General features: G+C 30.7%; 1 protein-coding gene across 1 annotated transcript; it reads right to left on the bottom strand.

Annotated features, from left to right (window-relative positions):
* Window positions 1-49: 49 nt before the first annotated feature.
* Window positions 50-27,086, bottom strand: LOC132756612 (uncharacterized). The gene is made up of 3 exons (XM_060747764.1): window positions 26,297-27,086; window positions 3,708-3,971; window positions 50-2,510 (listed from the first exon to the last, which is right to left on the bottom strand). Exons 1-3 carry the CDS (start codon window positions 26,358-26,360, stop codon window positions 2,143-2,145), a joined length of 696 nt encoding a protein of 231 aa, XP_060603747.1. The 5' UTR covers window positions 26,361-27,086; the 3' UTR covers window positions 50-2,142.
* Window positions 27,087-27,998: the final 912 nt, after the last annotated feature.

Genomic DNA, 27,998 nt, shown 5'->3' with positions numbered 1-27,998 from the left:
AAAAATTCATTCATTTTGTAACAATCTTTTGAAATAATAACAAAGATAATTTCTGTTTTATCATTTTAATTGTTCAGTAAATCCATGTCACCATACAAATAAAATCCCAATACACATTAAAATAATGATAAGTAAGTAACAATCAACACTTGTATTATAATAACAATACTCTTGTTCCAGTAGCAGACGATAAAGTTAAAACGGTCAATATTTTCAACATTTAGGACACAACATGATACAATATTTCCAGTATTTCAGAATTGACTATGTGTTTATATATGTGATAGAATAACTTTTCACTGACTTTATATATTTTATAAGAAACTTGAAATAATAACACACCAAAAAAGAATTAAGAATATTTAGAAAATAATGTAAGCTAATCACAAAATAAAACCCTGTACCTTTTACAATCAGCATTTTGTATATAACCTCTAAAAAGGTTAGTCAATATTTAAATTTTTTACATACATTAAAAATCCAATCTCACATAATTAAAAGAAAACATCTACAATAATTTTGTATGTCTAATATATTTAGTAATCCTGGATACCCTAAATATCTTAAATAGACTTGCCCATATTTCAATCGGAACAAAGCCATTCGTCATTTTAGGGGAAAACCCGGGATAACTTCTGACTGAATATCGAATAGCGCAGACGACACAGGTCTTATGGGTAAAATGTGTTTCCGCCTGCAGGTTAATTATTTATAAATATCGATGTTAATTAGAAAAGCTATTACTGTGATCAAATAAGTTAACGATGAATTATAGACATCACGAGATCGTGTGTTAACCATTTTTTAAGTTCTAGATAATTACAGACGCTGACTTATTTCTGCTGGTCCGACATAAAACATATCGACGTAACTAACGTGAGAAAGTACAGAGCTCTGCAGGAAATGATATAAATGTATGGCGCCAAACAACTCACAACAAAATGCCGATATAATGAGACTGGAATCTAAAGGATCAGGTAGTTGAAATGTCATAACAGATGTTACAAGATGATAGCGTGTACCATGATTCTGGCGTTGGTTGTGGCGACACTTGTATATATCATGTCTGCCGCTAGTACAACACATGACTTTCAATAATATAGAATTATTCCAAATTAGCAACAATGGACATGTAGGTACCTACGTATTGTAGAAAACTCTCATCTCATGAGTTTGGTTTTTGAAACAGAAACATATTTATGAACCCCTTAAACGAAAACAACAAAAAAAACACAAAAGCAAAAAAAAAAAAACTAAAAAAAACTTCTTTTTTTTCTGTTTTTTTTTAAACAAATAAGAAAAACAGTAAACAAATACTGATGAAAAATCTGAATTTCATTTAAGATTTTGATGAAAAAGTCAGCGGTTTTAAATATACAGTATAAAGTAGAGGCATTTATTGTATTTATTATTCATATGTACATGTTAAATACTTCTACAAAAGCTCCGTACCCTGTTCCACATAAATTAAGCTTGGCAAAATCTTACATTGTGCTACAGACAGACAGTGGCTGTGAAATTTTATTGAGCTGATTATTAAGAACATGTGCATGGAAATGGAGGTCACTTCCGATAAATTAAATAACGAAAATCACCAAGTAATTCCGAGTGAGTTTGAGACAAAATAATGTGGCTATTTACAAGACTAAACATCCCTGAGCATAAATACATTAATACGAAGGCCGAAATAAAAACCCTGATTTTAGTTCATATCTTACAAAGTTTTCAAAACAAATCAATTTACGAGCCAAACATGTACATTATCAATAATCTCATTTAAAAGCAGCATATCCTTTTGCTTTAAAAATAACACATTTGTAATATGTTTATATCTGTTTGTAATGAAAACTTGTAAACACATGTGGGATAATCAATACAGAATGTCCCCTACATTTCTCATAACATACACAAATGCATTAAAACGCTGAAGTAGAGCATTAAGAGGTGTCCTCAATGACTCCACAATGATCCTCGATGGCATTAGAGTATCTCCGAATGTCGGTGCTGGCTTACAGCATAAGCGTGTTGACGCTTTATTCCGGAAGTGCCTGATATAGTGGAGCGGTATCCTCGAGCGATACATGATTTAAGCAAACGTCAAATCATTTTGATCTCACTTTTTTGTTAATGATACTGCAGACATCATGCATTTAAGAATAATTTAGTTTCACTTCCTTGCGAAGACCGTTCACTGTCCGTGCATCTGTTTGTATCACAACCCTGAACTTTTGTTTCATTTTGTTTATTGGCTAACTTTGCCATCTGTTCATGATAATGATATGCGTCATACTGAGCATAGAAGTCCGTACGTCTTCTTAATAAATACATTGCAAATATAATGAGTGCTAAAAGAACGCAAACACCGGCTATCGGCACGGCAATGTATATAGGATTGAGTTTTGAGTGATCATTATTTTTTTGACACGGCACTCTATCTTCATACTCATATCTAACGTACGGGTTGTTTGTGTCCGAGTCATCATTGACGTCATACACTTCCGGTTCAACAACTGAAATAGAAATATCATTAAATATAAACAATATTTTAAAGGGGAAAATTCATATTAAAGTCAAACGATATATGTAGATGTTAGCCTAGTGATTATATTTGTATATTTGTGAAAAATGTTTGGTTTCGGACGGATTCTAGAAGATCCGGATAAGAGAATGTCCGGATTAGAGAAGGTCCGGTTATGTCGGAAACGGCGTGGGTTGAACTTTACTCATTTGTTAAGGTTCGGTGTAATCTTGGGTATCCCAGGTGTATGTAATATACAGGAAATGTTGCATTTTGAGTTAATGGTGTAAAAATATTTTAGCTGGCCATGAAAGAAGTGATTTTATGATATTTTACAATTACTGATTAATTTAGTGTATACAAATTGATTTCATTTCGATTGTGTTTGAAGCTATAAGCTTATTGAAACACTCTCGACCAACAAGTACTATGTAAGCAATGAGCTCACGGAAACAACGACTTGCCTCTGGCGGGGGTTGACAGCGTTTATACTGATTGATAACACAATTCTACGGTGGCATATAGGGGACATCAGAAATATTTTATCTATCACGTTATAGACTGAACGTGCGAAAGTAGTAGCTTTATCGTACGCACGTGGTAATTAAAATATTTCTGATGGCACCTTCATGGCACCGTACAATTCAGATTTAATCTGTATGAATGTTATTCAACGTAAGTATACATTATTAGTGATTTACTGATTTCGATGCTGTATGTTTACTCGCCGCCTGGTAAATGTTGGTAAGAATTGATTTACAAGGACATCGGCGACTTATTTCTTATCTCATCTCAATGCGAAATAACGTATATGAAACAATGTTGTTTATGGCTGATAATATGATATGTATCATTTTATATGATATAACAAGCAACAGTTCTAGTTCAGGTACGAAAGCCCGGTGGGGACATTTCAACTTCATGAATTTCTGATTTCATCTTCGTGATTTCACAATTTCATCTTCGTGAATAACTTGAAATCGCGAATTCGTGAAGTTGAAATCGTGAATTTTTTTATAAATTTTATGGACTTAAGTGGAAGTGTTTGGCAAGGGGATATCATATTATAGATAAAACATTCTCATATCTTAAAAGGCCAAGTTCATTGACGAGAATGGTAAATCGGGTATGTGCCTTAATCGAAGAAATAATTTATTTCAATGTAAGAATTTCAATGAAGAATATTTACCCGGCTCTCTTGTTGGTTTAATCGGAACAACTTCCTTGTTACAGAATTCATCCTTACAGCAGAACAAGAACGGCCATTCTGGGTAATCCCCAGATTTTAGTTTTGTTGGCTTCCGGTTTTCGCACAGTAACGGTGTCTTGTTATTTATACATCCCCGAGTCACCACTGAGTTCATGTTTTCAACGTAACAGAAAAACTCCGCTTCACATGTCCGTCTTCGTTCAGCCTGACAATCTAACGTCGTACATTCGCACGTGATTCCAGCTGGAGAATAGAGAAAGAAATGTTAATTTAACATCTGTACAACAAAACCTCTTAAACAATTCGTCTGCAATAAAGTAACTTAAAGAAACACAATTATTGAGAATTACGTTAGTCATTTCATTTATTAGGTTTATGGATTCCACTGAAGTTTTTTGACATGATGGAACTGAAAATATTTTTTCCAGATAAATATACCATTTGATGTAGGTTTAGACTTCTAATATTTGTACAAAATTTCAGATCATTCGCGCATTTCGTTTTTCCAGAATAACTATTCAAATTGTAAAAATGACCCAAAATGAAAAGCGTTTAAACGCTTTTCACTCAAATTGGGCTAAGAACAGCATAAAAATACAATTTTCTATTTATTTCAAAGTATATTTCTTAACTATATCTGCATATATTTTTGTTTAAAGTGCAGCAGCTCATTTATGTAAGAAAGTCAAATTTTATGGTTTTAGGCTTTTAAACCTCAGTGGAGTCCCTTTTAATAATTTATTATATGATTAGTATAGAAATATGTACATGATATTGAATCCATTTATTAAAAACTTTAAAACAACAAGACCGCAAAGCACATCGTAATTAAAGCGGGAGACAAATGTGTAATTATTTGTCATACTATTTCAACAGTAGTCTCCCTTTAAACAGTTTCATTATATTGAAGAATAAGCACATTTTTTTTCATTTATTAATTTTTGTAAAGTTGGCAGTTAAAATAAAATCACGATTATATCTGTTCACTAACTTAGATTATATCGTGGTTTCGTGTGCATTTGGGGAAAAAAAACATTTTGCACGACATGTTACTCTAAAGTGTTCAAAGGTGCATTTTTTCATCTAACATTTTTATAATGTTGAGATTTTACTACTTATAAACCACTTAGTTATGTTTGTAAATCAGCGACAGTTATTTTACAGAGGGTGATGAATGATGTATCGCTATACCATAATGTACATGTTATAATTTACCCCCCAAAAAATGATCAAATAAAGTCAATGTTCTTGTTTGAATCAATATTAATTTGAATGATATAAATTCTTGTTTTGTATATTCTTAATGTTAATTATGTTACCTTCTCTAAATAAAAATTATTATTATTATTAATTATTGTTATTATTATTATTGTTATTATTATTATTATTATTATTATTATTATTATTATTATTATTATTATTATTATATGGCATGTTATTATGTAATATTATTAATATTGTAGTACACATAATACGTTATATGTAACAACATTCAATATGTCTGTTTTCTCCACAAGCAGTTAACAACTGACCAACTTGTGTCACATTCCACAGTTTTTACAACAATATATATATGTTCTGCGCGAATAAGCACACATATTTTTTCCTAATTTACAGTTCAATTGTTTTGAACAATTTAATTCTAGCTTAGAAGTGAACGTGTGTCTTTTTACACGATAGATAAAACATGGGAACGACCATGAGTGCAAAGTCGCATTATAATTGCTATATACAATATCATTTACACTAAAATACCTTCTCCGTGATTAAAGGCTGCCCATGTAAATAGTTTTAACTATATGATTTTATTGTAATTGGTATTCATAAAGGATGTGCTTTACGGGGATTTTATTGTGGAACATACGTTTTCAATGAGCAGCTTGGCAGATTCATGACCCTTATTTACATTCAATTATCCACTTCCATTAACTCTAACCACACTAAATATCTTAAATGGACTTGTCCAATTTTCAGTCAGGACAAAACCATTCATTATTTTTAGGGATATTTCCCCCATAAAATGTTTGTGCTGACTGAATAGAAGAGTGGAGTCTATGAGCAGACGACATGGTTGTGTCGGCTGATATTGCCTTGCACTGGTCATATGGGTGGAATATGCTGTCGCTAACAATTTCTGCTGCCACGTTAAATCTTCTACTTATAATTATGTTTTGTTATATCATGACCAATATTGAAAAACTGAAGTTTGTCAAGAACCTCTTTATAAATAGAAAATTACATGTATCAACTCGTTATTATCAGTGTACTGCAGTTCCGTTAGCGTTTTAATACTTTAACAGAAACAAAATTAAACAGACATGATGTTAAGGTTGGCATTAAGTGGTCAACATGCATTTATCAAGTCAACAAGAGGCATATGCAAATTTATTTATGTATAAGCATATAGTAATATTATCATATAGAATATACATGTATATAAAACTATTCAACTTGAACTTAATTATCACTGTTTAATTATATATATAAATGTACATTTGTCATAATCATGTAACATATGTTAATCGTTTGTATATATTTCATGTTGTATGTGTTGTATTTGCTGAAAAGCGGAAATAAAGACTATATATAAACAGCATTTCAAATGACAACCATTTATAAGTTATTTTTACCAGAAATAATGAATACATAAAACAATAGATAAACCATGATTTATGATTCGTTATTTTGAAAGAAGAATAAGTTACTAACGATTGTTACTATCAATTTGAAGGTATGTGAAGTACAAAATGAATACTTTGACCTTGTTAATGTTAACATTTCACACACGGGCTATAAACAGGGTACTTCCTCAAAATAATTACAAAAATCTGACCACCGGTCACATCGCATTAAAATCCTGACTTTACCGTCCATCACTGCTGTATTTACTGTCATTTGAACTTTATAAATAAGCAGTTGATGGGTGATAATCTAAGATGACCATCACAAACTGTCAGACAAATCTCGTGAGATCTCGTGTGACCATACACTAATAATAGGTAAACTCTATCACTTATTACATTACAAATTCCGGTGGTTTTTAACTACAGTGTTTTATTGAAATACTGTTGAAACTGTTGAAAAGTTTGTACAGATTATGAACTCAGATAAACACGGGTTACCCCCTGTACAATGTACATGTAACAGGGTTAATGAGGCCCTACAGTGACTCTATACATGTGCGCTAGTGATCTTCTGTATTAAATACATTCGTGAACTTGTCAAATGTCTTTAGCTTTTCTCTGCTCATCTACACATGTATATCAACATTGGATATGTCAAAATTTTACTATTTTACAAAAAATTCATGTATAAACGACATTTTAGATCTTATTTGCCTAAAAAGTAAAAAAAACACCTTTCTATAACATGAACCAAGGGAATGATCTACTGTAAAAGTTGCCTGTTATCTTTTTTTTTCTTTTAGAAATATGAAAATGTTAGAATAAAAACAATATAAATTGCCAATTTATCTCAAAGACAGATATGAATAAAACTGTAAATTTCAACTACAATACTTGTCTTTCATGAGAGAATTTCTTTTTTCCCTTTTTTTTTGTTTGGTTTGTTTCTTTCTTTTTTACAAGTGTTTTATGTAGTCACAAAGAGGCTTGCGGTAATCGAATAATGCACTGGTGAAGTAAAAAAGTCATAAATTCTAAGTACATACTCACAAAAAATATGAGGTAGTTACAGATTTGTTTTAAACTTTGTATGTTATATTAGAAAAGGACGGTGCCGTGGCAGCTGGAATGTTTGTATGATAAAACATGTCATGAAAGTTAACTTTTCTAATTTTAATGCTTTATTACGATGTTCCGTTAATTAGTTTAGTGAATGTTTACGGCCGCTTGTTCCAGCCCGAATTAAATCTATTAAATAAAGTTCCTAGATATTAGGAAACTTTTAAGACATTTTCTTCTGAAGTAAATTATGTATAACAAGTGTAATTTTGACGTGGCGCCATACCATAATATTTCTAATCGTCTAGGATTTATGCTGCGGTAAGAGCAAACCTGAGTAAAACTTTTTCTTTGGTTATATGTATAATCTTATTCAAGCTTTTGTAAGACACTTATTTACGTTTGATGTCAACTAAGTACAAGCTTTCCTTTGTCGCTTATTTACATCTTATGTAAACAAAGTACAAGCTTTTCTATGACGCTTATTTTACGTCTTATATAAACAAAGTACAAGCTTTTCTATGACGCTTATTTTACGTCTTATTTAAACAACGTACAAGCTTTTCTATGACGCTTATTTTACGTCTTATATAAACAAAGTACAAGCTTTTCTATGACGCTTATTTTACGTTTTATATAAACAAAGTACAAGCTTTTCTATGACGCTTATTCTATGTTTTATATAAACAATTTTATATAAACAAAGTACAAGCTTTTCTATGACGCTTATTTAACGTTTTATATAAACAAAGTACAAGCTTTTCTATGACGCTTATTTATGTTTTATATAAACAAAGTACAAGCTTTTTATGACGCTTATTCTATGTTTTATATAAACAAAGTACAAGCTTTTCTATGACGCTTATTCTATGTTTTATATAAACAAAGTACAAGCTTTTCTATGACGCTTATTTAACGTTTTATATAAACAAAGTACAAGCTTTTCTATGACGCTTATTCTATGTTTTATATAAACAAAGTACAAGCTTTTCTATGACGCTTATTCTATGTTTTATATAAACAAAGTACAAGCTTTTCTATGACGCTTATTTAACGTTTTATATAAACAAAGTACAAGCTTTTCTATGACGCTTATTCTACGTCTTATATAAACAACGTACAAGCTTTTCTATGACGCTTATTTAACGTTTTATATAAAACAAAGTACAAGCTTTTCTATGACGCTTATTTAACGTTTTATATAAACAAAGTACAAGCTTTTCTATGACGCTTATTTAACGTTTTATATAAACAAAGTACAAGCTTTTCTATGACGCTTATTTAACGTTTTATATAAACAAAGTACAAGCTTTTCTATGACGCTTATTCTATGTTTTATATAAACAAAGTACAAGCTTTTCTATGACGCTTATTCTATGTTTTATATAAACAAAGTACAAGCTTTTCTATGACGCTTATTCTATGTTTTATATAAACAAAGTACAAGCTTTTCTATGACGCTTATTTATGTTTTATATAAACAAAGTACAAGCTTTTCTATGACGCTTATTTAACGTTTTATATAAACAAAGTACAAGCTTTTCTATGACGCTTATTCTATGTTTTATATAAACAAAGTACAAGCTTTTCTATGACGCTTATTCTATGTTTTATATAAACAAAGTACAAGCTTTTCTATGACGCTTATTTAACGTTTTATATAAACAAAGTACAAGCTTTTCTATGACGCTTATTCTATGTTTTATATAAACAAAGTACAAGCTTTTCTATGACGCTTATTTAACGTTTTATATAAACAAAGTACAAGCTTTTCTATGACGCTTATTTAACGTTTTATATAAACAAAGTACAAGCTTTTCTATGACGCTTATTTAACGTTTTATATAAACAAGTACAAGTTTTTCTATGACGCTTATTTTACGTCTTATATAAACAAAGTACAAGCTTTTCTATGACGCTTATTTTACGTCTTATATAAACAAAGTACAAGCTTTTCTATGACGCTTATTTTACGTTTTATATAAACAACGTACAAGCTTTTCTATGACGCTTATTTAACGTTTTATATAAACAAAGTACAAGCTTTTCTATGACGCTTATTTAACGTCTTATGTTAACTAAGTACAAGCTTTTCTATGACGCTTATTTAACGTTTTATATAAACAAAGTACAAGCTTTCCTGTGACGCTTATTCTATGTTTTATATAAACAAAGTACAAGCTTTTCTATGACGCTTATTCTATGTTTTATATAAACAAAGTACAAGCTTTTCTATGGCGCTTATTCTATGTTTTATATAAACAAAGTACAAGCTTTTCTATGACGCTTATTCTATGTTTTATATAAACAAAGTACAAGCTTTTCTATGACGCTTATTTAACGTTTTATATAAACAAAGTACAAGCTTTTCTATGACGCTTATTCTATGTTTTATATAAACAAAGTACAAGCTTTTCTATGACGCTTATTCTATGTTTTATATAAACAAAGTACAAGCTCTTCTATGACGCTTATTTAACGTTTTATATAAAAAAAATACAAGCTCTTCTATGACGCTTATTTAACGTCTTATGTTAACTAAGTACAAGCTTTTCTATGACGCTTATTTAACGTTTTATATAAACAAAGTACAAGCTTTTCTATGACGCTTATTTAACGTCTTATGTTAACTAAGTACAAGCTCTTCTATGACGCTTATTTAACGTTTTATATAAACAAAGTACAAGCTTTTCTATGACGCTTATTCTATGTTTTATATAAACAAAGTACAAGCTTTTCTATGACGCTTATTTAACGTTTTATATAAACAAAGTACAAGCTTTTCTAAGCTTTTCTATGACGCTTATTTACAAGTTTTTCTATGACGCTTATTTAACGTTTTATATAAACAAAGTACAAGCTTTTCTATGACGCTTATTTAACGTTTTATATAAACAAAGTACAAGCTTTTCTATGACGCTTATTTAACGTCTTATGTTAACTAAGTACAAGCTCTTCTATGACGCTTATTTAACGTTTTTTTATAAACAAAGTACAAGCTTTTCTATGACGCTTATTTAACGTTTTATATAAACAAAGTACAAGCTTTTCTATGACGCTTATTCTATGTTTTATATAAACAAAGTACAAGCTTTTCTATGACGCTTATTCTATGTTTTATATAAACAAAGTACAAGCTTTTCTATGACGCTTATTCTATGTTTTATATAAACAAAGTACAAGCTTTCCTGTGAACTATAACTACAAGCTTTTCTATTATTCTTATATAGATCTATATATGTTATAAAACAGCCAAGCATTATTTCATTTAAAATAGAATCATCATCATAAAAATTTAAGTGTAACAAAAATTATTGTGTACATTTATAAGCATTATAAAAATTGTTTTTTTAAGATACTAAATGACTTTGGACATACTTCATTATTAATTCTTTACATTGATATGTGTATATTAAGGAATCAACAATTATTTCATTTTACATTTTTGTAACGGTGATCTTTGAAAAAATTCTTTATCTGTATAAACATTCATAAACGCGTGTTATCATTCTGTTATCATTCTGTTATCATTGTTATAACGGTGTGAATTATCACAGTTATGATACAAAATACTGTTATCATGATAATATCCGACAATTGTGCTTCCATCACATATGATAACAATATTTATATGTCTGTGTTTATCATACTTTATCTTGAAATAACATTCTGTACAAATGGATGCAGAACACAACGATATATATAATAAGACAAACTCTATTTTTCAATCTGTTTGATGATTAATAGGTAATATAAAACAAAAGCACCAAGATCACCGTGCATCTAACTGTGTATATCTTACAAAGATTTAGATCAAAAGATGAGAACGGTGATACACAAATTTGAAGATGTTTCTTGCTTTCTTAATTCCAGCACAAACTAATTCAGTTTGTAAGTTTGAAAGTAGACCATCAAATGAGCCGCGTCATGACAAAACCAACATAATGGGTTTGCGACCAGCATGGATCCAGACCAGCCTGCGCATCCGCGCAGTCTGATCAGGATCCATGCTGTTCGCTATCAGTTTCTCTACTTGTTATAGGGTTTGTAAGCGAACAGCATGGATCCTGATCAGACTGCGCGGATGCGCAGGCTGGTCTGGATCCATGCTGGTCGCAAACGCACTATGTTGGTTTTGTCGTGACACGGCTCAAATGATGTTTAAAACCAATTTCGATGATGGTCCGTACTTAAATTCTAAAGGGACTTTTTCAGATCTATTTCAATGAGAATATTTTATATATAGAGTACAATAAAAAATGCTGAAAACCAAGTTTGGTGATGATTTATCCATTACTCTAAGGGATGAAGTTATTTAAAGATATATTTATAACAGCGCCAGATGGGACCAACAAATTCTTCTTTAGAAAACATGTTTTGTGAAGATTCGTAGATTGACTGACAAAGATTTTTTATTTATTTAGCTCGCCAGTAGCCCCTAAATTAAATGTTTATTTGTCAGATCTGTCTTATTTCTAAAATGTAAGTAAATGTAAAATGAGTATAAAAATGTTTTATGTAAAATATTACAATCATTTTATAGAATCCACAAAAATATTGTCATATAATGTTATAAAGATACTCATTTATACTGTTAACATTTTATACTCTTTATTCATGTTAAACATTAGAAATGCAACTGTTTTCGCCATAGAGTTACAGTTAAACCTGTCTTACAGGCCATCATCATCATTGTTTAAGCGTAAGTATAACATGAAACATAGAATATAGACAGATGGGACATCCTTACATTATACAGTTCCGCTTTGTCGGAAGCTTTATTCCTTACAATCGTAGAAAATTAATAACATGTCAACAAATCAAGCTCCCCGGAGAGCTTAATACGACTGAAGCTATACACAGCTTAATTCTTATTACCTCCACCAATGAAGACTTGCATGGATTATGCACAACATATTCACAAAACATGTACAATAAGTATATCATATGTACTTTTCTGATCATATGATGATATCAATAAAAATAAAAATGTAATACAAATGGTACACGAAATTACTGTGCTCCAACAGAAGGCTTACGAAAGTATCTGACTCATCTTCATATTTCATTAAAACACCAATATATCTCGAACCTTCAAATTATGAAACTAAATATAAACCGGAACATTTAATCCTGAAGAAAATATGACTATAAGCTGAAATTTATGGGGTGTGTAATGCACTCTTAAAAAGTTTATTATTTTGTTATCTCATAAAATATCTATACATTTAAAATTCGCTGGGACCTTAAATTGAATATTTGAAAAAGAAAGAGAATTTTATGAACCAAAATCGTTAATGTTAGAAATTATTACAATTATATTTGAGATACAGAATTTCAATAGATTATTCTTGATGATAAATTTTGATGACACCCGATCGGCGCTTTTATAATTAATGCGTGTACGAAAGTTAAGATAAATCTGTCAAAAATATCTTTGGCTTAATATCCTTCCGCCATTTCACGCTATATGAGAAATCCTAAAACAAACGCAACAAATGAAGTTGTTCGAAAAGAAATGCCTTCGTTGTTTATCATCTTTCTAAAAGAAGGGAAAACAACACAAAAACTAATTTTATCGGTTAACACGACATTTTGACATGGAAGCTAATTGTATCGGCTAACACGACATTTTGACATGGAAACTAATTTTATCGGCTAACACGTCATTTTGGTATGGAAACTAATTTTATCGGCTAACACTTGCAGTATATAACATGAAAAACAAATTTTATTGGCTAACACGTCAATTAACATGAAAACTAATTTTATCTCCTAACATATCTTGATATTTCAATTATTGATTGTAATAAGGATATAATATATCAGTATCTGTATGAAATAAAAGTTTGTGTTCATACATAATTTCCTTTTGTTAAATGATAACATTTTAACATAGGGCGTTTAACATTTGAGTATTGCAAAAAAATATATTTTTGTAGTAATGATAAATGAAATAAAAACTGTTCACTGAGCACACAGCTGCTCTTTGTCATCCGGGCGCTTCAATCCAATGATTAAAGCCCTGCTTAACACAGATCTCTCATCTCGCGAGATTATAATCTGACTGTAAGAGAACAAGTGTTTTATATTACATCATCTATAGAATTGTCATTTGTGTATCCCGGTATGGAACCAGTTCAGTCAAGTTGAAAGTAGGTTTGTCTAATGTTTTTAATGTAAAAGACAACTCTAAAACAAAAATCTTTAATTGTGAATTTATGGATTCACCTATAATTTAATAATTTGTATTGACTGTAAGGCATTGTAACTATAGTAACTATATGTCTCTCTATATACAACAAAATGTTGCAGAATGTTGCAGAAATAGACTGAAATTTCATCTTTCCCAAGTTTCCTCGCTCTGATACTAAATAATGAGATCTAAATGAGAACTGATATATCTAAAAAGCTTTCAAAGTGAATATTCTCGTGCGCTAATGCACTGGAATTTTTGTTTAGGATATCAAAAGATCTAATTGTACGTATGTTTCATTTCAACAACTATCAGATCCGTGGTTTACAAATGTACCCATGTTTTCCCTGTTTTATGATGGGAGAAATGTTTGTGTAGAGGAGACGTTTCGACCTGGTACATGTTCTTATTTATTTTACGAAGTCCATTAGTAAGTTTTAAAACTTTAACTTTACGCAATTAAAACGCAATACAAAAACTATGTTCTGGGTTGCTGGCATTTTATGATTTTAAAACCTATTTCCCATAGATTAACGATACAAGTTTACGAGACAACTATACTTTTGTATAAATAAATAAGAAGAATTCTATCTTTTAATGTAAAAGTTGCTTAAGTTGATGAATATGGGATTTTATCAGTGCCCATGATATCGTTGGTTATTACAACCCCCCTTATTGTAATGAGTTTTGGACTACATGTTCAGGGATAGATTTCAGTAAATAATTGAGTTTTTTTTTTTTACAAATCTATAACATACTGTCTTACTACAAGTAAATAAATACCACATGTCTCTTTTTTCGTAAACCTGATACAAAATAACTCATGAAAATAACTTTCGTCTTGGGGTGTCATACAGTTGACCAGATTTGAAACGTTTTACCGCCTGTTCTGAGCCAATCACAATTTAGCATTGGATACCACCGGACACTCATGGCTAACTAAATAGTAAATGGTGGGCTGGAGATAGATCAAGGAAGGACTGAGACTTGTATAAAATCATCATCATCATCACAAATTTTGTCACCTGACTGATGCCATATTCATTCTCTGTAGTCACATCATATATTTATACATAGCTATCGGCTACATCCAAGCAATTTTGGAAATGCTAATATTGTTATTCAACTCAATATCATTATTGACAAATTTAATAAAGAGATCCGATTGCCTGAAGCCGGTGAATATATACAATAAACATACATGAACGTTAGCAAACATCAACAAAAATGACAGAAACTGGTTATTTCGCAATGTATAAATCAATTGTTTTATGAACAACAATTCAAATATTAAACAATCTTGTTTAAAACAGCAAGAAAATGACGAACAGTTGTTTATAGAAAAACATCTTATCTGCCCTAGAAATTGTTTAAAATAAAGTGTAAGTGGTGACGAGGAACAAAGATGAAAGAATTAGGTCTTGCCGAAGATATCAAATTGAGCATAACCACAGAAACCGAAGCAGACGCCGTGTTAAGTCACCTATATTTGTTTGAATGGAACTACATGTTTTTCCTGGAATTTGATTACAACCGCGATCAATTTTAAGCATGTTTCTCGTTGAAAGAACTGGTATACTGTACACTGAAGTGTATGAAATAAACTGTCATTCTTTTCATCATGTAAACATGTCTAATACTCGTAAGCCAGTAGATTAATTCTAGATTTACAGAAGAATTTATGTAATTCTTCAAAGTACATTTTGTGTTTTAACTATGCCTATATTAATTTACACAAAACATACACAAATTTAATATAAGCAGGCTAAAAATTACATGAAATTAAAAAAAAAACACCAAAAAATAAAACAAACACCAGTCATATATTTTCTCAAACAAATAATTTGGTAGTAACAGAGTGCAGAGTAATTGTTACTCATTATTTAAGTCAAACAACAGTTACATCTACTAGCCAGATTTAAAATTGATCACTTTAAAGCACGTGAAATTAAAGCCGACTACAGGACACGACTTAAATAATGTTAAATACTTAAGACAATATTAACTACATCATGTTTACACATTGTTACAGTAGTGTTTTTTTCATTTGTGCTTGCATTTTGCATTACATATTATATTAATTATGCACATAAATAACATACACCGTGTCTTTTTACAGCCTCACATGGGCGGCTTTGTTAAAACGTCAACGGGATGATAAATTAATTTCTATATTTTAATATTTATAGCACGTGTGTTTCGAGGAAGGCTAGTCAGAATGACTGTCCGAAGAAATCTTAAAATAACCGGAAATACAGTAACATACAGATAACTGATTGGTCTATACAGTTTCTAACTTTTAAACTTGGTATAAAACTATTACAAACATGTATAGTTTGGCGTCACTGTCTAGTTGGTATACTAAAAGATGTTTAAATGATTAAAGAGCTATTTTGTTACAACTGACCCGGTTTGTTTCACATACGTCAACATACAATATGCCCATACACACTAATAATATCTACACGAACAATAAAGGTGACTACACAAACATTAAAGGTGACAACACAAATATCAAAGGTGTCTAATAAATATAAAAGGTGCCTACAGAAACATTAAAGGTACCTACTCAAATATTAAAGGTAACTACACAAACATTAAAAGGTATCAACACAAACATTACAAGTAACTACACAAACATTTAAAGGTATCAACACATACATTAAAGTTAACTACACAAACATTTAAAGGTATCAACACAAACATTAAAGGTAACTACACAAACATTTAAAGGTATCAACACAAACATTGAAGGTAACTACACAAACATTTAAAGGTATCAACACAAACATTGAAGGTAACTACACAAACATTTAAAGGTATCAACACATACATTAAAGGTAACTACAAAAACATTTAAAGCTATCAACACAAACATTAAAGGTAACTACACAAACATTTAAAGGTATCAACACAAATATTGAAGGTAACTACACAAACATTTAAAGGTATCAGCACAAACATTAAAGGTAACTACACAAACATTTTTAAAGGTATCAACAAAAACATTGAAGGTAACTACACAAACATTTAAAGGTATCAACACAAACATTAAAGGTAACTACACAAACATTGAAGGTAACTACACAAACATTTAAAGGTATCAACACAAACATTAAAGGTAACTACACAAACATTTAAAGGTATCAACACAAACATTGAAGGTGACTAACAAATATAAAAGGTGCCTACAGAAACATTAAAAGGTATCAACACAAACATTACAAGTAACTACACAAACATTTAAAGGTATCAACACAAACATTGAAGGTAACTACACAAACATTTAAAGGTATCAACACAAACATTGAAGGTAACTACACAAACATTTAAAGGTATCAACACAAACATTGAAGGTAACTACACAAACATTTAAAGGTATCAACACAAACATTAAAGGTAACTACACAAACATTTAAAGGTATCAACACAAACATTAAAGGTAACTACACAAACATTTTAAGGTATCAACACAAACATTGAAGGTGACTAACAAATATAAAAGGTGCCTACAGAAACATTAAAGGTAACTACACAAACATTGAAGGTAACTACACAAACATTTAAAGGTATCAACACAAACATTGAAGGTAACTACACAAACCTTTAAAGGTATCAACACAAACATTGAAGGTAACTACGCAAACATTTAAAGGTATCAACACAAACATTGAAGGTAACTACACAAACATTTAAAGGTATCAACACAAACATTAAAGGTAACTACACAAACATTTAAAGGTATCGACACAAACATTGAAGGTGACTAACAAATATTAAAGGTGCCTATTGAAACATTAGAGGTAACTACACAAATATTAAAAGGTATCAACACAAACATTAAAGGTGTCTACACAAACATTGAAGTTACCTACACTAACAATAAATGTGCTTAACAAACACTATAGGATTAACGGTACCAAACCAAACATAAAAGGTATTTTTCTTACACAAACATTAAATATGCACACACACAAACATTAAATCGGCTTACACAAACATAAAACATCAAGCAGTCAAACTGAAAGTATTTCCTGGTAAACATTTCATAAATCTATATCTAGTATAGAAAACATAGCTAATTCACTCCATTTATTGTTTTGATATATTTTATTACAGTGCCTGTCTTATTCAGAAAAAGCAATATTGTTTATGGGCAAAATACAAGTAGATTCAAAACGTTGTCGTACTGTATACAAGTTGTCAAAACACACAACCACCCTTATCTCTACCCCACTTCGATTACCACATATCTCTACCCCACTTCGATATACCATATAGCCCACTCCTATCCCAATCTACCCCCTCCAATCACCACCAATATTCCCAACCCACCTACTCCACTCCTATCACCACCAATATTCCCAACCCACCTACTCCACTCCCATCACCACCAATATTCCCAACCCACCTACTCCACTCCTATCACCACCAATATTCCCAACCCACCTACTCCACTCCTATCACCACCAATATTCCTAAACCACCTACCCACGCCCATCACCACCAATATTCCCAACACACCTACCCCACTCCCATCACCACCAATATTGCAAACCCACCTACCCACTCCCATCACCACCAATATTCCCAACCCACCTACTCCACTCCTATCACCACCAATATTCCCAACCCACCTACTCCACTCCCATCACCACCAATATTCCCAACCCACCTACTCCACTCCTATCACCACCAATATTCCCAACCCACCTACTCCACTCCTATCACCACCAATATTCCCAACCCACCTACCCCACTCCCATCACCACCAATATTGCAAACCCACCTACCCACTCCCATCACCACCAATATTCCCAACCCACCTACCCCACTCCCATCACCACCAATATTGCAAACCCACCTACCGATCTCCTATATTTATTTAACTATATATAAGGAATATTTAAGAAATAACATTTTTGTGTCGTTTTTTTTTTTCACCTATAAAAAACTAGCTCTCCGTAAATATCAAATAGTTTACGATGATCATTTTATGTTAAGAAAATATTTAGATTTTCCTTTCAAAGACGGCTTCCAGATTACATCTTAAATTGCAGATTTCGTTTGAAAGAAAAATAATTATGATATCAAATATGAAATGGTCTATTGACATCTTAGCGCACGATTTTGAATGGAGGTTTTTGAAAAAATATGTATCATATAATTTGTTAAGCAAACCATCACTATTTGAACGTCTTTATTAACAGTGATTTCGTCTTAAACCCCAAGATCGCGCTGGGCAAGTAAATACAATTTTGCTTCTTATTGAATAACATCAAAAAAGGTAAACTAAGCGATTAAAGATTTTAAACATCGTTTTTGTGAAATGGTTTTTCACGTGTAATTTGGCAGACTAATCGATTTGCCAAGCTTGCGTAAAGATTTTCACGGCCACAATTTGATAAATTTCTCGAGAGTTTATTTTGTTCGTCACGCGAATTATTTTATATTTCATAAGAGCGCCTTGTGTTTTATTGTCATGCCAAATAAAGCCGAAGTACTGACTGACTGTTCAATAGCCCCTCAATTTATTTTTACAATAAAATAAACGGAACTCCTTCGTTGGGGCACGGCTCTAATTATGTAATCAAATCCGTGGTTTGGGACAAGGCTCCAGGGATCCTACGGAAAAAATACAAAATCAGCTGACAAAAAATCAATGTTAAATATATAACTTTTTTTTTCTCTCGTCGAATTAAAGATCTTCGTATAGTATTCGTACAGTATATATACATAAAACAAGAAAATTTGCCGTGAAATTATTAATAAATGTTTGTAATAAACTGACACCAAGGTAAATTATAGCAAAATACATGCTACAATAATTAATATCTAAACCTTTATTCAATCAAAAAGCGTCTATAAAATATTAAGATTATTTACAAAATTATGATTAGTGCGTGTATAAAGTTTGTTTGCTTGTTCAGTTTAAGCCTTTGTATAAACCAACTAACATTAGATATATATTTGTCTCTAATATCAAAATCAGTGCGTGTTTTGTTTATAATCAATCTTTAAAAACCAGTCATTATTGTGCATGTATCATAGTGGAGATGATCGTGTCAGGTGATATTTACGCCTGAAATATTTTACATATAGACACTTAGTCTAGACCTCTTTGTTTTTCAACATAACCATATTATATGATATACTTTTGTAAAGATATTATAACGTTTGTATGTTACCTTTGGATATAATTACACCACAATATACCATAAAGTCACATCTATATAAAATATGCTTATAAAATTTGGTATGAAATCTGTATAGTTTTTGATGACTAAGAGAAAATTTGGTTTTCTTTATGTTTACATTTTTGTATGTACATGTGAGTTGTAATGCATATATCTTGTAAGGTAAGTATATTGTCCATTATATGATTTGTACAGTCTTATTACCAATACAAAAGTTTACAGAATCATACTTTATAATATTTCAATCCCAAGAAGAGTAATAACGATGCTATTAAGACTTTATAATGAACTGGCGAGATTGTAGTTCTTCGAGATCTGGTAAAACGTGCATTATAATATAATAAGGAATGGTTGTTTTTAAATTATTAACAGTTGACAGTTAAAACATGTTTATGAATAACAACATTTTTTGCTTCTTTATTTTCTAAAATCTCGAAAACTTCATATTAGTTGGTCGGAATGAAGCGGGTGATATTGGGGTATTGAGATGCATATATGACACGACTATTCCCTAGAGGTGATGGAGAAATAGCTGATTTTAATCAATTTATCAATGGATAAAATACTTCACATAGAGATTGCCTCTAGTTTATCTGTAAAACATAAAAGATATGACAAATTTCGTGATAACAAAGTGTGGGAAACGACAGATATACAAGTTACATGATACTTTTGAAGTGGACCAAAATCTTCTTCTGTACATTAGTCAATTTAGTCAATCACAGCTAGTTTATATTCCTGGCATATTTACAAAAATACTAATTAAATTAAAACTTAAAAGAAACAAAGCAAACATATCGGGCAAAATCTGTTTAATGTTTAACAAGAACAAAATTGGTCCAGTTCAAGAAAAAAAAAGTTTTAAAGGGAATTAGCCCATTATAGAAAGAATGCAAAACCATTAATAATTATCTTGAACGTATTTAGAAAATGTATATAGCAACAAACTACGAAATAATTATATGAGCTGCGCCATGACAAAACCAACATAATGGGTTTGCGACCAGCATGGATTCAGACCAGCCTGCGCATACGCGCATTCTGATCAGGGCTTACAAACCCTATAACAAGTAATAGCGAACAGCATGGATCCTGATCAGACTGCGCGGATGCGCAGGCTGGTCTGGATCCATACTGGTCGCAAACCCATCGCTATCTGTGGAGATACATGATGAGATATATCATATTTATAAATAACTGATTATAAAGTGTTCTAGAACAAAATATTATCATTATTATATATTATTATCATATAAAATATCATACTAAATCACATAAAACTTGATCAATATTTTTTGTTTTAGAAATATTTTGTAAGAATATCCAAATGATATATTTCTATTGCTTTTATCAATATTTGAAATATAGAAAAATGTGCTCATTGTAGACCAATCCACATCTGTTTTGTTTTTCATTCATAATGTTTATCTTATAGATGACATAACTTGTTCACTATCATATTTGGTTTTTATTCATGCTTAATAAATATATCTTTATTTATTTTATTAGGACTATATGGTAAACTTAAATGTCTTATTAATAATATATAGGACTATATGAAAACTGGAATTCAAGTTTCAGATTATTTTTCCACGGTACACATTGACAAAATTTTAAAATGTGCTTTTACTATGGTTGTTATTACTGGAAAAATTTAGAAAAAAAAATAATTGAACATTTAAATAATTTATCCAGATATTAATTGAAGCTCCAACACTTATTCCTTCATTTGCTATTCAAATTTAATCATACAATATCGAATATTAAATTCTCCTACTTAATTCTCAGGAGAAACATGCAAGTACTTAGTATAATTAAGTGTCATAATGATAGTAGAGGAATTTTTTGTCTTTGCTTGTATAATGCAATGCATGCATTTATTTTTATCATAGTTAACATTAACCTAAAAGTGCATGATGAATTGGAAATACGTAAATTTATACACAAGATGATAGCAAGAGCTATTGATGATTGAGCTGAATGTTGACCATTTGCTGCCACAGAGTCTACCTATTATATTCATTATATAAAAACTGAACCTGAATGAATGTGTCACAGTGGTTTATTCTAGTACAATAATGTTTCGTGTCATGTGTACACAGAACTGACTTTAGATAATAACTGACGGGTACAAACAATTACAGTTTTGTTCAGTATATCACATATATATCACGTTACTGCTGTGTAGAGGGAACCCACTTCCTGTGGTAATTATTTACAACCACAGCAAGTGAACCCTTTCCAGCAGCTATCATCTACAACTGCAGCAAGTGAACCCGCTTACGGCGGTTAGAATCTGAAACCGTAGCGAATGGAACCACTTCCGGTGGCCATAGCAACTTTGCCACAGACTTTTGTCGGTTTTACATTTCCCTGACCAATCGACATGGACAAATATACCTTTATAATTGTAAAACTGGTGTTCATCAGCACTGATTGGTTACATCTAAAGGCACAAAGACTTGTTTTATAGAAGTGAACGAAATAGGCCAATATCTAGTTCTGTTGAATTATTGAATATTTAGTCCAAGCATTCACAATATACCGCTCGGTGTAATACATTTAGCGATTACAATAAAACTGTATCTTATTTTCATCCTAGACCTATCCATTACAAACAATATATATTTGAAAATATTTTGCATACTTCATCTTATGAATGAAGCATGTAACATTTTAGCAGACGTCATTTACTATACATTATTAGGTACGTACTTTCAGTGTATGTGTCCAGTATGACGTCTTGATTTTATTATTTTAGTGGAAGTACACATTTTAGCAAATGTGTGTACTTGTTTAGAGCATAAGCTGAAGATAACTTACAATTTTCAGAAATGATGTTTAACTAGAATATTTATAAAGGCCCTCATTTATTTGCTATTTGTCATGCATATTTATCATCATTTGCATGCTTCCATCACATCCAATTATCTTCTGATGAAAAGAGCAATGTTTCCTTAAGCAAAAACAGCTCCGGATCTTTCGTGTACTTAATATTTGTAAGTGTATTTATACTGTATTACACAATGAATATCTATGAAGAATTATTGATAATTCTGATTTTAGCTCTTATCTGTAAAAATCTGAAGTAAAACAGACTGATGGAAATGGACGTAATTCGAAAAGCAGAAAATAAAATAAATGCATGTGCATCAACTTTACTTTTATATCACAAGTTTTTTAGCTTTATTTTTTTTTCTTTTCAGCGTGTTGTTAGGAAGAAATTTACGACAATAATGTGATAAAATCCTACTTTATATTTCCCTTGTTTATCAGAGCCGATTGAATCGAACCGATATAGTAATGTCAGGCGAATCATAAACAGGTAAAATTATCATTAAGTGCCTCTAAAATCGGTTTGAGTGCACGTTAGCACTTTAATATCTCAAAATTGACACACCGAAGGCCAGTGTCGACAAACAATGGGTTTATTAAACTCTCAAATATTGAAAAACTTTAGCTATTTCATAAAGGAAAACTTGTAAATAGCGTCAGATTGGTAAAATATGAACTATTTCGGTTAAATGACACAATTTATCAATGGTTAAATGGAAATAAAATGAAATTTTTGGGTTGCTATATACAGTTAACAAATATGGAGACGAAATATTATCATCCACGCTTTACTTATACACAACGTAATAGTCAAAATTATATTATGAAAAGAATATGTTACTTTATTGTTACAATCAATCATTACAAATAATCAGTATTTCCGTAAAACTTAAAGACACATAATGCCTTAGAAATCCATTTTTTTTTAATTCGTAAGAAATGTCAAACATGTCTTTAATATTGTTTTAATAGTGCATTTAGAACAGTTTAGATGCTAACAACTGTACAAAGTACCACTGAATATGCAGTAATGTGTCGTAAAGGTAGAAAAATGTAAACAAAGAAGTGTTTTGAATTCCATACAAAAACACTACAGTTATACCAACTGCCTACAGAGCAAAAGAATAAAAACATATAAAGGTTTGTCTGTATAGTAAATAAGTATTTTTTTTGAAAATATAATAAGATACCAAGATAAGAAGTTTTAAATAAATAAAAATGATGAGCATTTTTGAGACATAATGGGCCTTTAAGACTAAATATATATATAATATATATACATTTGTATAAATCAACACATGATGATAAATGAACATATTGTAAAATAAATATCTCAGTTCATTCTATTGTATTTTGAACAAACAATAGATTGATAAATAAAAGTAAATAAATAAATAAATTAGTTAATTTATTGATTAGTTAATTAAAGTTAATTAAAATTAATTAGTTAAAATAAGGAATAAAGAAAAAAATAAGTTAAGAAGGAAAGAAAGAATGAAAGAAAGAAAGAAAGAAAGAAGAAAGAAAGAAAAAAAGAAAAAAGAAAGAAAGAAAGAAAGAAAGAAAGAAAGAAGAGAAAGAAAGAAAGAAAGAAAGAAAGAAAGAAAGAAAGAAAGAAAGAAAGAAAAAGAAAGAAAGAAAGAAAGAAAGAAAGAAAAGATTTATGATAGGTGTATAGGAAGGAAGAAATGCTAGTGGTATTCAAACAGAAAATTCTACGTTGATTTCTGTAAATTGTCTAGTGGAAATATCCACTTAGCAAGCGAGTAGCTGGCAAACGTTACACTGTTTCTCTATAATTGTGTGTATATACATCGCAACGCTAAATTAAATTTATCGCTTAGAAACCGACTCAATGTTTGAGGTTAGCCCGTACCAGGGCGCAGTTAGCAACATAAGTATATTTGAAACGTTTGGTTAGGGTAAAATTATATTTTTATGTTTGTGTTGTTGTTAATGTTGTTGTTGATGATGATGATGATGATGTTGTTGTTGTTGTTGTGATAGATGTTGTTGAAGTTTAAACAACACCATTTCAACGGCAAATATTACTGTTTTAAATGCATGTTTGAAGAATAAATATGATTATGTTAAGGGTAAAAAACTCAAACCAATGTGCTTTTAACATTAATGGGTATAAAACCTCATCTAAACTTCTCTAACCGACATGAAATTTGAGATAATTCAAAACAATGCTTCTTATGTTAAGTATACGTGTTTTTTTTTTACTTCTTATCATCAGTACCAGCAAAAAACAACAACAGTCTTCAAAATTTTCGGAATCGAATTTTGCTAAAGTAATTTCTCGCTATGCGATGTAAATATTTTGTGTAGGACGTGAACTTAGTGAGTATATGAAGTGATATATCAGCACCACTGGATGTATTTGCGCTAACTATTTCTTATGTTTCTAGGAAAACGATAATTATCTAGTTAACGTACATTTAACCTACTATACCTATATAACGATAGCTATGTTATATCCAGTCTCTTTAATGTTGCTCCTAACTATTATCAAAAACATCATCCAGTGGAAGAAAATACGCCGAAAATCAAGGCTAATAATTTTGAAATACAGTAGATTTTGTTGATTATTTTCTTTTCATGTGAATTTCCAACATATTTCAGGAAACAAAATAAAAAAAAATGCACGCAAAATTCGGGCTCCATTGATATGTGCATTGAAGTTATAGTGTATTATAAGTGATTAAATCGTTTAGTTGTCGTTGTTTGATATTTGTAATAAATATGTTCACAGTGAATATTAAAAACGTACACAGTTTACCTCTAAATATAACAAAAACTTTGACTTATAAAATATGATTTTTTTTTCAGCCTGTATTTCTGTCTACTTCACTTTGTCATTACTAATAGTTACATTATTTTTTTGCAATTGCTTGTCTTGTCCATTTTTCTTGAGTTTAATGTTGAGTTTTATTGTTTAATTTTGTCAAGTTTAATTAATCAAGTTTCTCGAGCTTAAAGTCGAGTTTTATCAGTCAAGTTTCTCGTGCTTAATGTCGGGGGTTCCATTAATGAATTTCCTCGAGCATTTTATGGCACAAGTCTGTCTTTAAACAGTTAGCACAGGGTATATATAATTTGGAAGCTCTTCTTTCTAAAGCCACACACATAATTTATGTGAAAATTGACGATATAATACGCCTGTTACACTCATCAGAAAACAAGGAAAAAAACGTGGAAAATGTTCAGAATCAGAGCTCCATTAAGTTCATCTTTTTGTTGAGTAGCAAAATAGATATTATAAAGCAAGAAAAAGAAATCATTACACTGATGGGATTTCACATATTTTGATATCGTTTGGTATGGGAGTTATTGTGGTAGGATTTTTTTTCTCCAGTTGATAAGAGAAGAAAGTTACCTAGAATCTAGTACAGTATCATTTTGTCTTGTTGAAATTTCGGGGGACATATCTGATTGACAGGCTCTCTGTCTGTTGATAAATCTTAGTATCTACTCCAATCCTGTATTATTTCTACCATCATAATGTATAAATGGATTTATTTGCATTCTTGTGTTTACGTTTAACAAAGATTTCACCTTTAACATGCCCTAGATCATATTGTATTTCATGAAATTCCTACGTAAATGTTATAATATATAATTACAATAGTTATGAAAAAAGAAATCTCTTACCATCTATAATATGACACAGTACACTCCATACAGTCAGGGAAGTTAGGACATGCCACACGTCCATGATTCCTTATATATCGTCCAAAATGTATTAAAATAATATATTATTTTATCATTGACTTTCCATAAAACTTTTGATCAAAACAGTTGTTTATGTATTGCCAAACATACAAATCAACTTAAAAACAATGTGCTCCAATTAAAATTTTCGTGTCACTGATATTAAATATACGTTTTTCTTGTACACAAACCGTTTTTCTTGTACACAAACCGTATTTCTTGTACATCAACCGTATTTCTTGTACATCAACCGTATTTCTTGTACATAAACAAGATGTATATAGATTGAGACATGAAGATATAATAATTTATGACATTGTCTATAAATCCTGATATAAAATACAGGTATGAAACAACACTTTATCCATTTACTTTTTGTTACGCACGAAACTTACAAAACTATGTGTGCGTATATATATCTATCTATTTGTACACATAAACACTATCAAAAAGTCAGTGTTCGTTTAGTGTAGCAAATACCTTATTAACTTGTATATACTCCTTCTAAGTAAATAAATACTTTATAACTAAGTTCATCTCGCACGCGACGGATACTCCAGGTAAATCGGTGTAAAAACCTCGCTTTATCCTTGTTTTGATGTTCATTTATGAGCGTTTGAAATATTTTTTTGCTCTTAACTGAAAATATAATGTTTCACGAGAACAGTACTATTTCAATGTAATAAACAATCGAGCGCAGCCACTGTTTTAGTAGCGAATGAAATGCGATAGCTATGTTCGCTTGATTATCAAAAGGCCAAGATAAAAGATAAGTGAACAAGCGACTCTGATTGGGTACACGTTATAGTTATTTTGTATGCAGGCTTTAATAACAAAATGAGAGAGGTTATAAACTGCTTGTAACGGTTTGATTATATGAAGGCATATAAAGTCTAATATGGAAGGAATATTTTATCGATATACTGTGGTTAGGAATAAAATGTCATTTTAGCCACTATGATGGATTGGTTCTTACAAAAAGGGGCAATTTTGATTGTTTTGTCATTTTCCAAAGATATTCAACTATTTCACATGAGCGCTATTTAAGAATTTTTCTTGATTTAAAGATTATCTTCCATTCTCATGAAGTAGAGATCAATTTGTCCACAATGTCGCATGAAAAAATGCCAATTTTAGGTGCTCCTTTCTAGACCTTTACACGTCCAGCAGATATGTTAACATTTGGCTGCATGTGTCAGAATATTTCCCAAGCATAAGGATCCATTTAGGTCGCTATACTGTCAAATCTGTTTTTGACTGATGTACAATGAATAATTTGTGTTGACTGTGTCAATTATTTCTCGTGTAGAATCAAATTTACCCGCCTTCATGTCACGTCTAGTACCATGTGTATAGGGTCCATGTTGGCCGCATATCCATCTCCTCACGACCTATTTCCGTGTAGTAGGATCTCTTGAGCCGCTCTACTAGACGGACATTTTGGCTTCTATTTCTGATATATGCTCATTAAGCTGAGATCTATTTGGCTATTATGTCAAATCGATTTTAGTGAACTTTACTATGTAAGATCCCTTCTCGTATACTAGAGGTAATTTTGGTAGCTATGTTAGATCCTTTCTCGTATACTAGAGGTCTATTTGTTTCTATGTTAGATGCTTTCTCGTATAAAAGAGGTTATTTT

Source organism: Ruditapes philippinarum, unplaced genomic scaffold, assembly GCF_026571515.1.
Source record: "Ruditapes philippinarum isolate M1 unplaced genomic scaffold, ASM2657151v2 ctg4972_1_1_1_1, whole genome shotgun sequence".
Classification (NCBI taxonomy): domain Eukaryota; kingdom Metazoa; phylum Mollusca; class Bivalvia; order Venerida; family Veneridae; genus Ruditapes; species Ruditapes philippinarum.
The sequence above is the reverse complement of the archived record's forward strand: the minus strand, read 5'-3'. Positions and strand labels throughout refer to the sequence as shown.

Coding starts and splice junctions, on each gene's coding strand:
- LOC132756612 (XM_060747764.1), bottom strand. CDS start 26,360: ATGGACGTGTGGCATGTCCTAACTTCCCTGACTGTATGGAGTGTACTG. Junction 3,972..26,296: donor ACTGTGTCATATTATAGATG/GTAAGAGATTTC, acceptor TCTATTCTCCAG/CTGGAATCACGTGCGAATGT. Junction 2,511..3,707: donor TAAACCAACAAGAGAGCCGG/GTAAATATTCTT, acceptor TTTCTATTTCAG/TTGTTGAACCGGAAGTGTAT.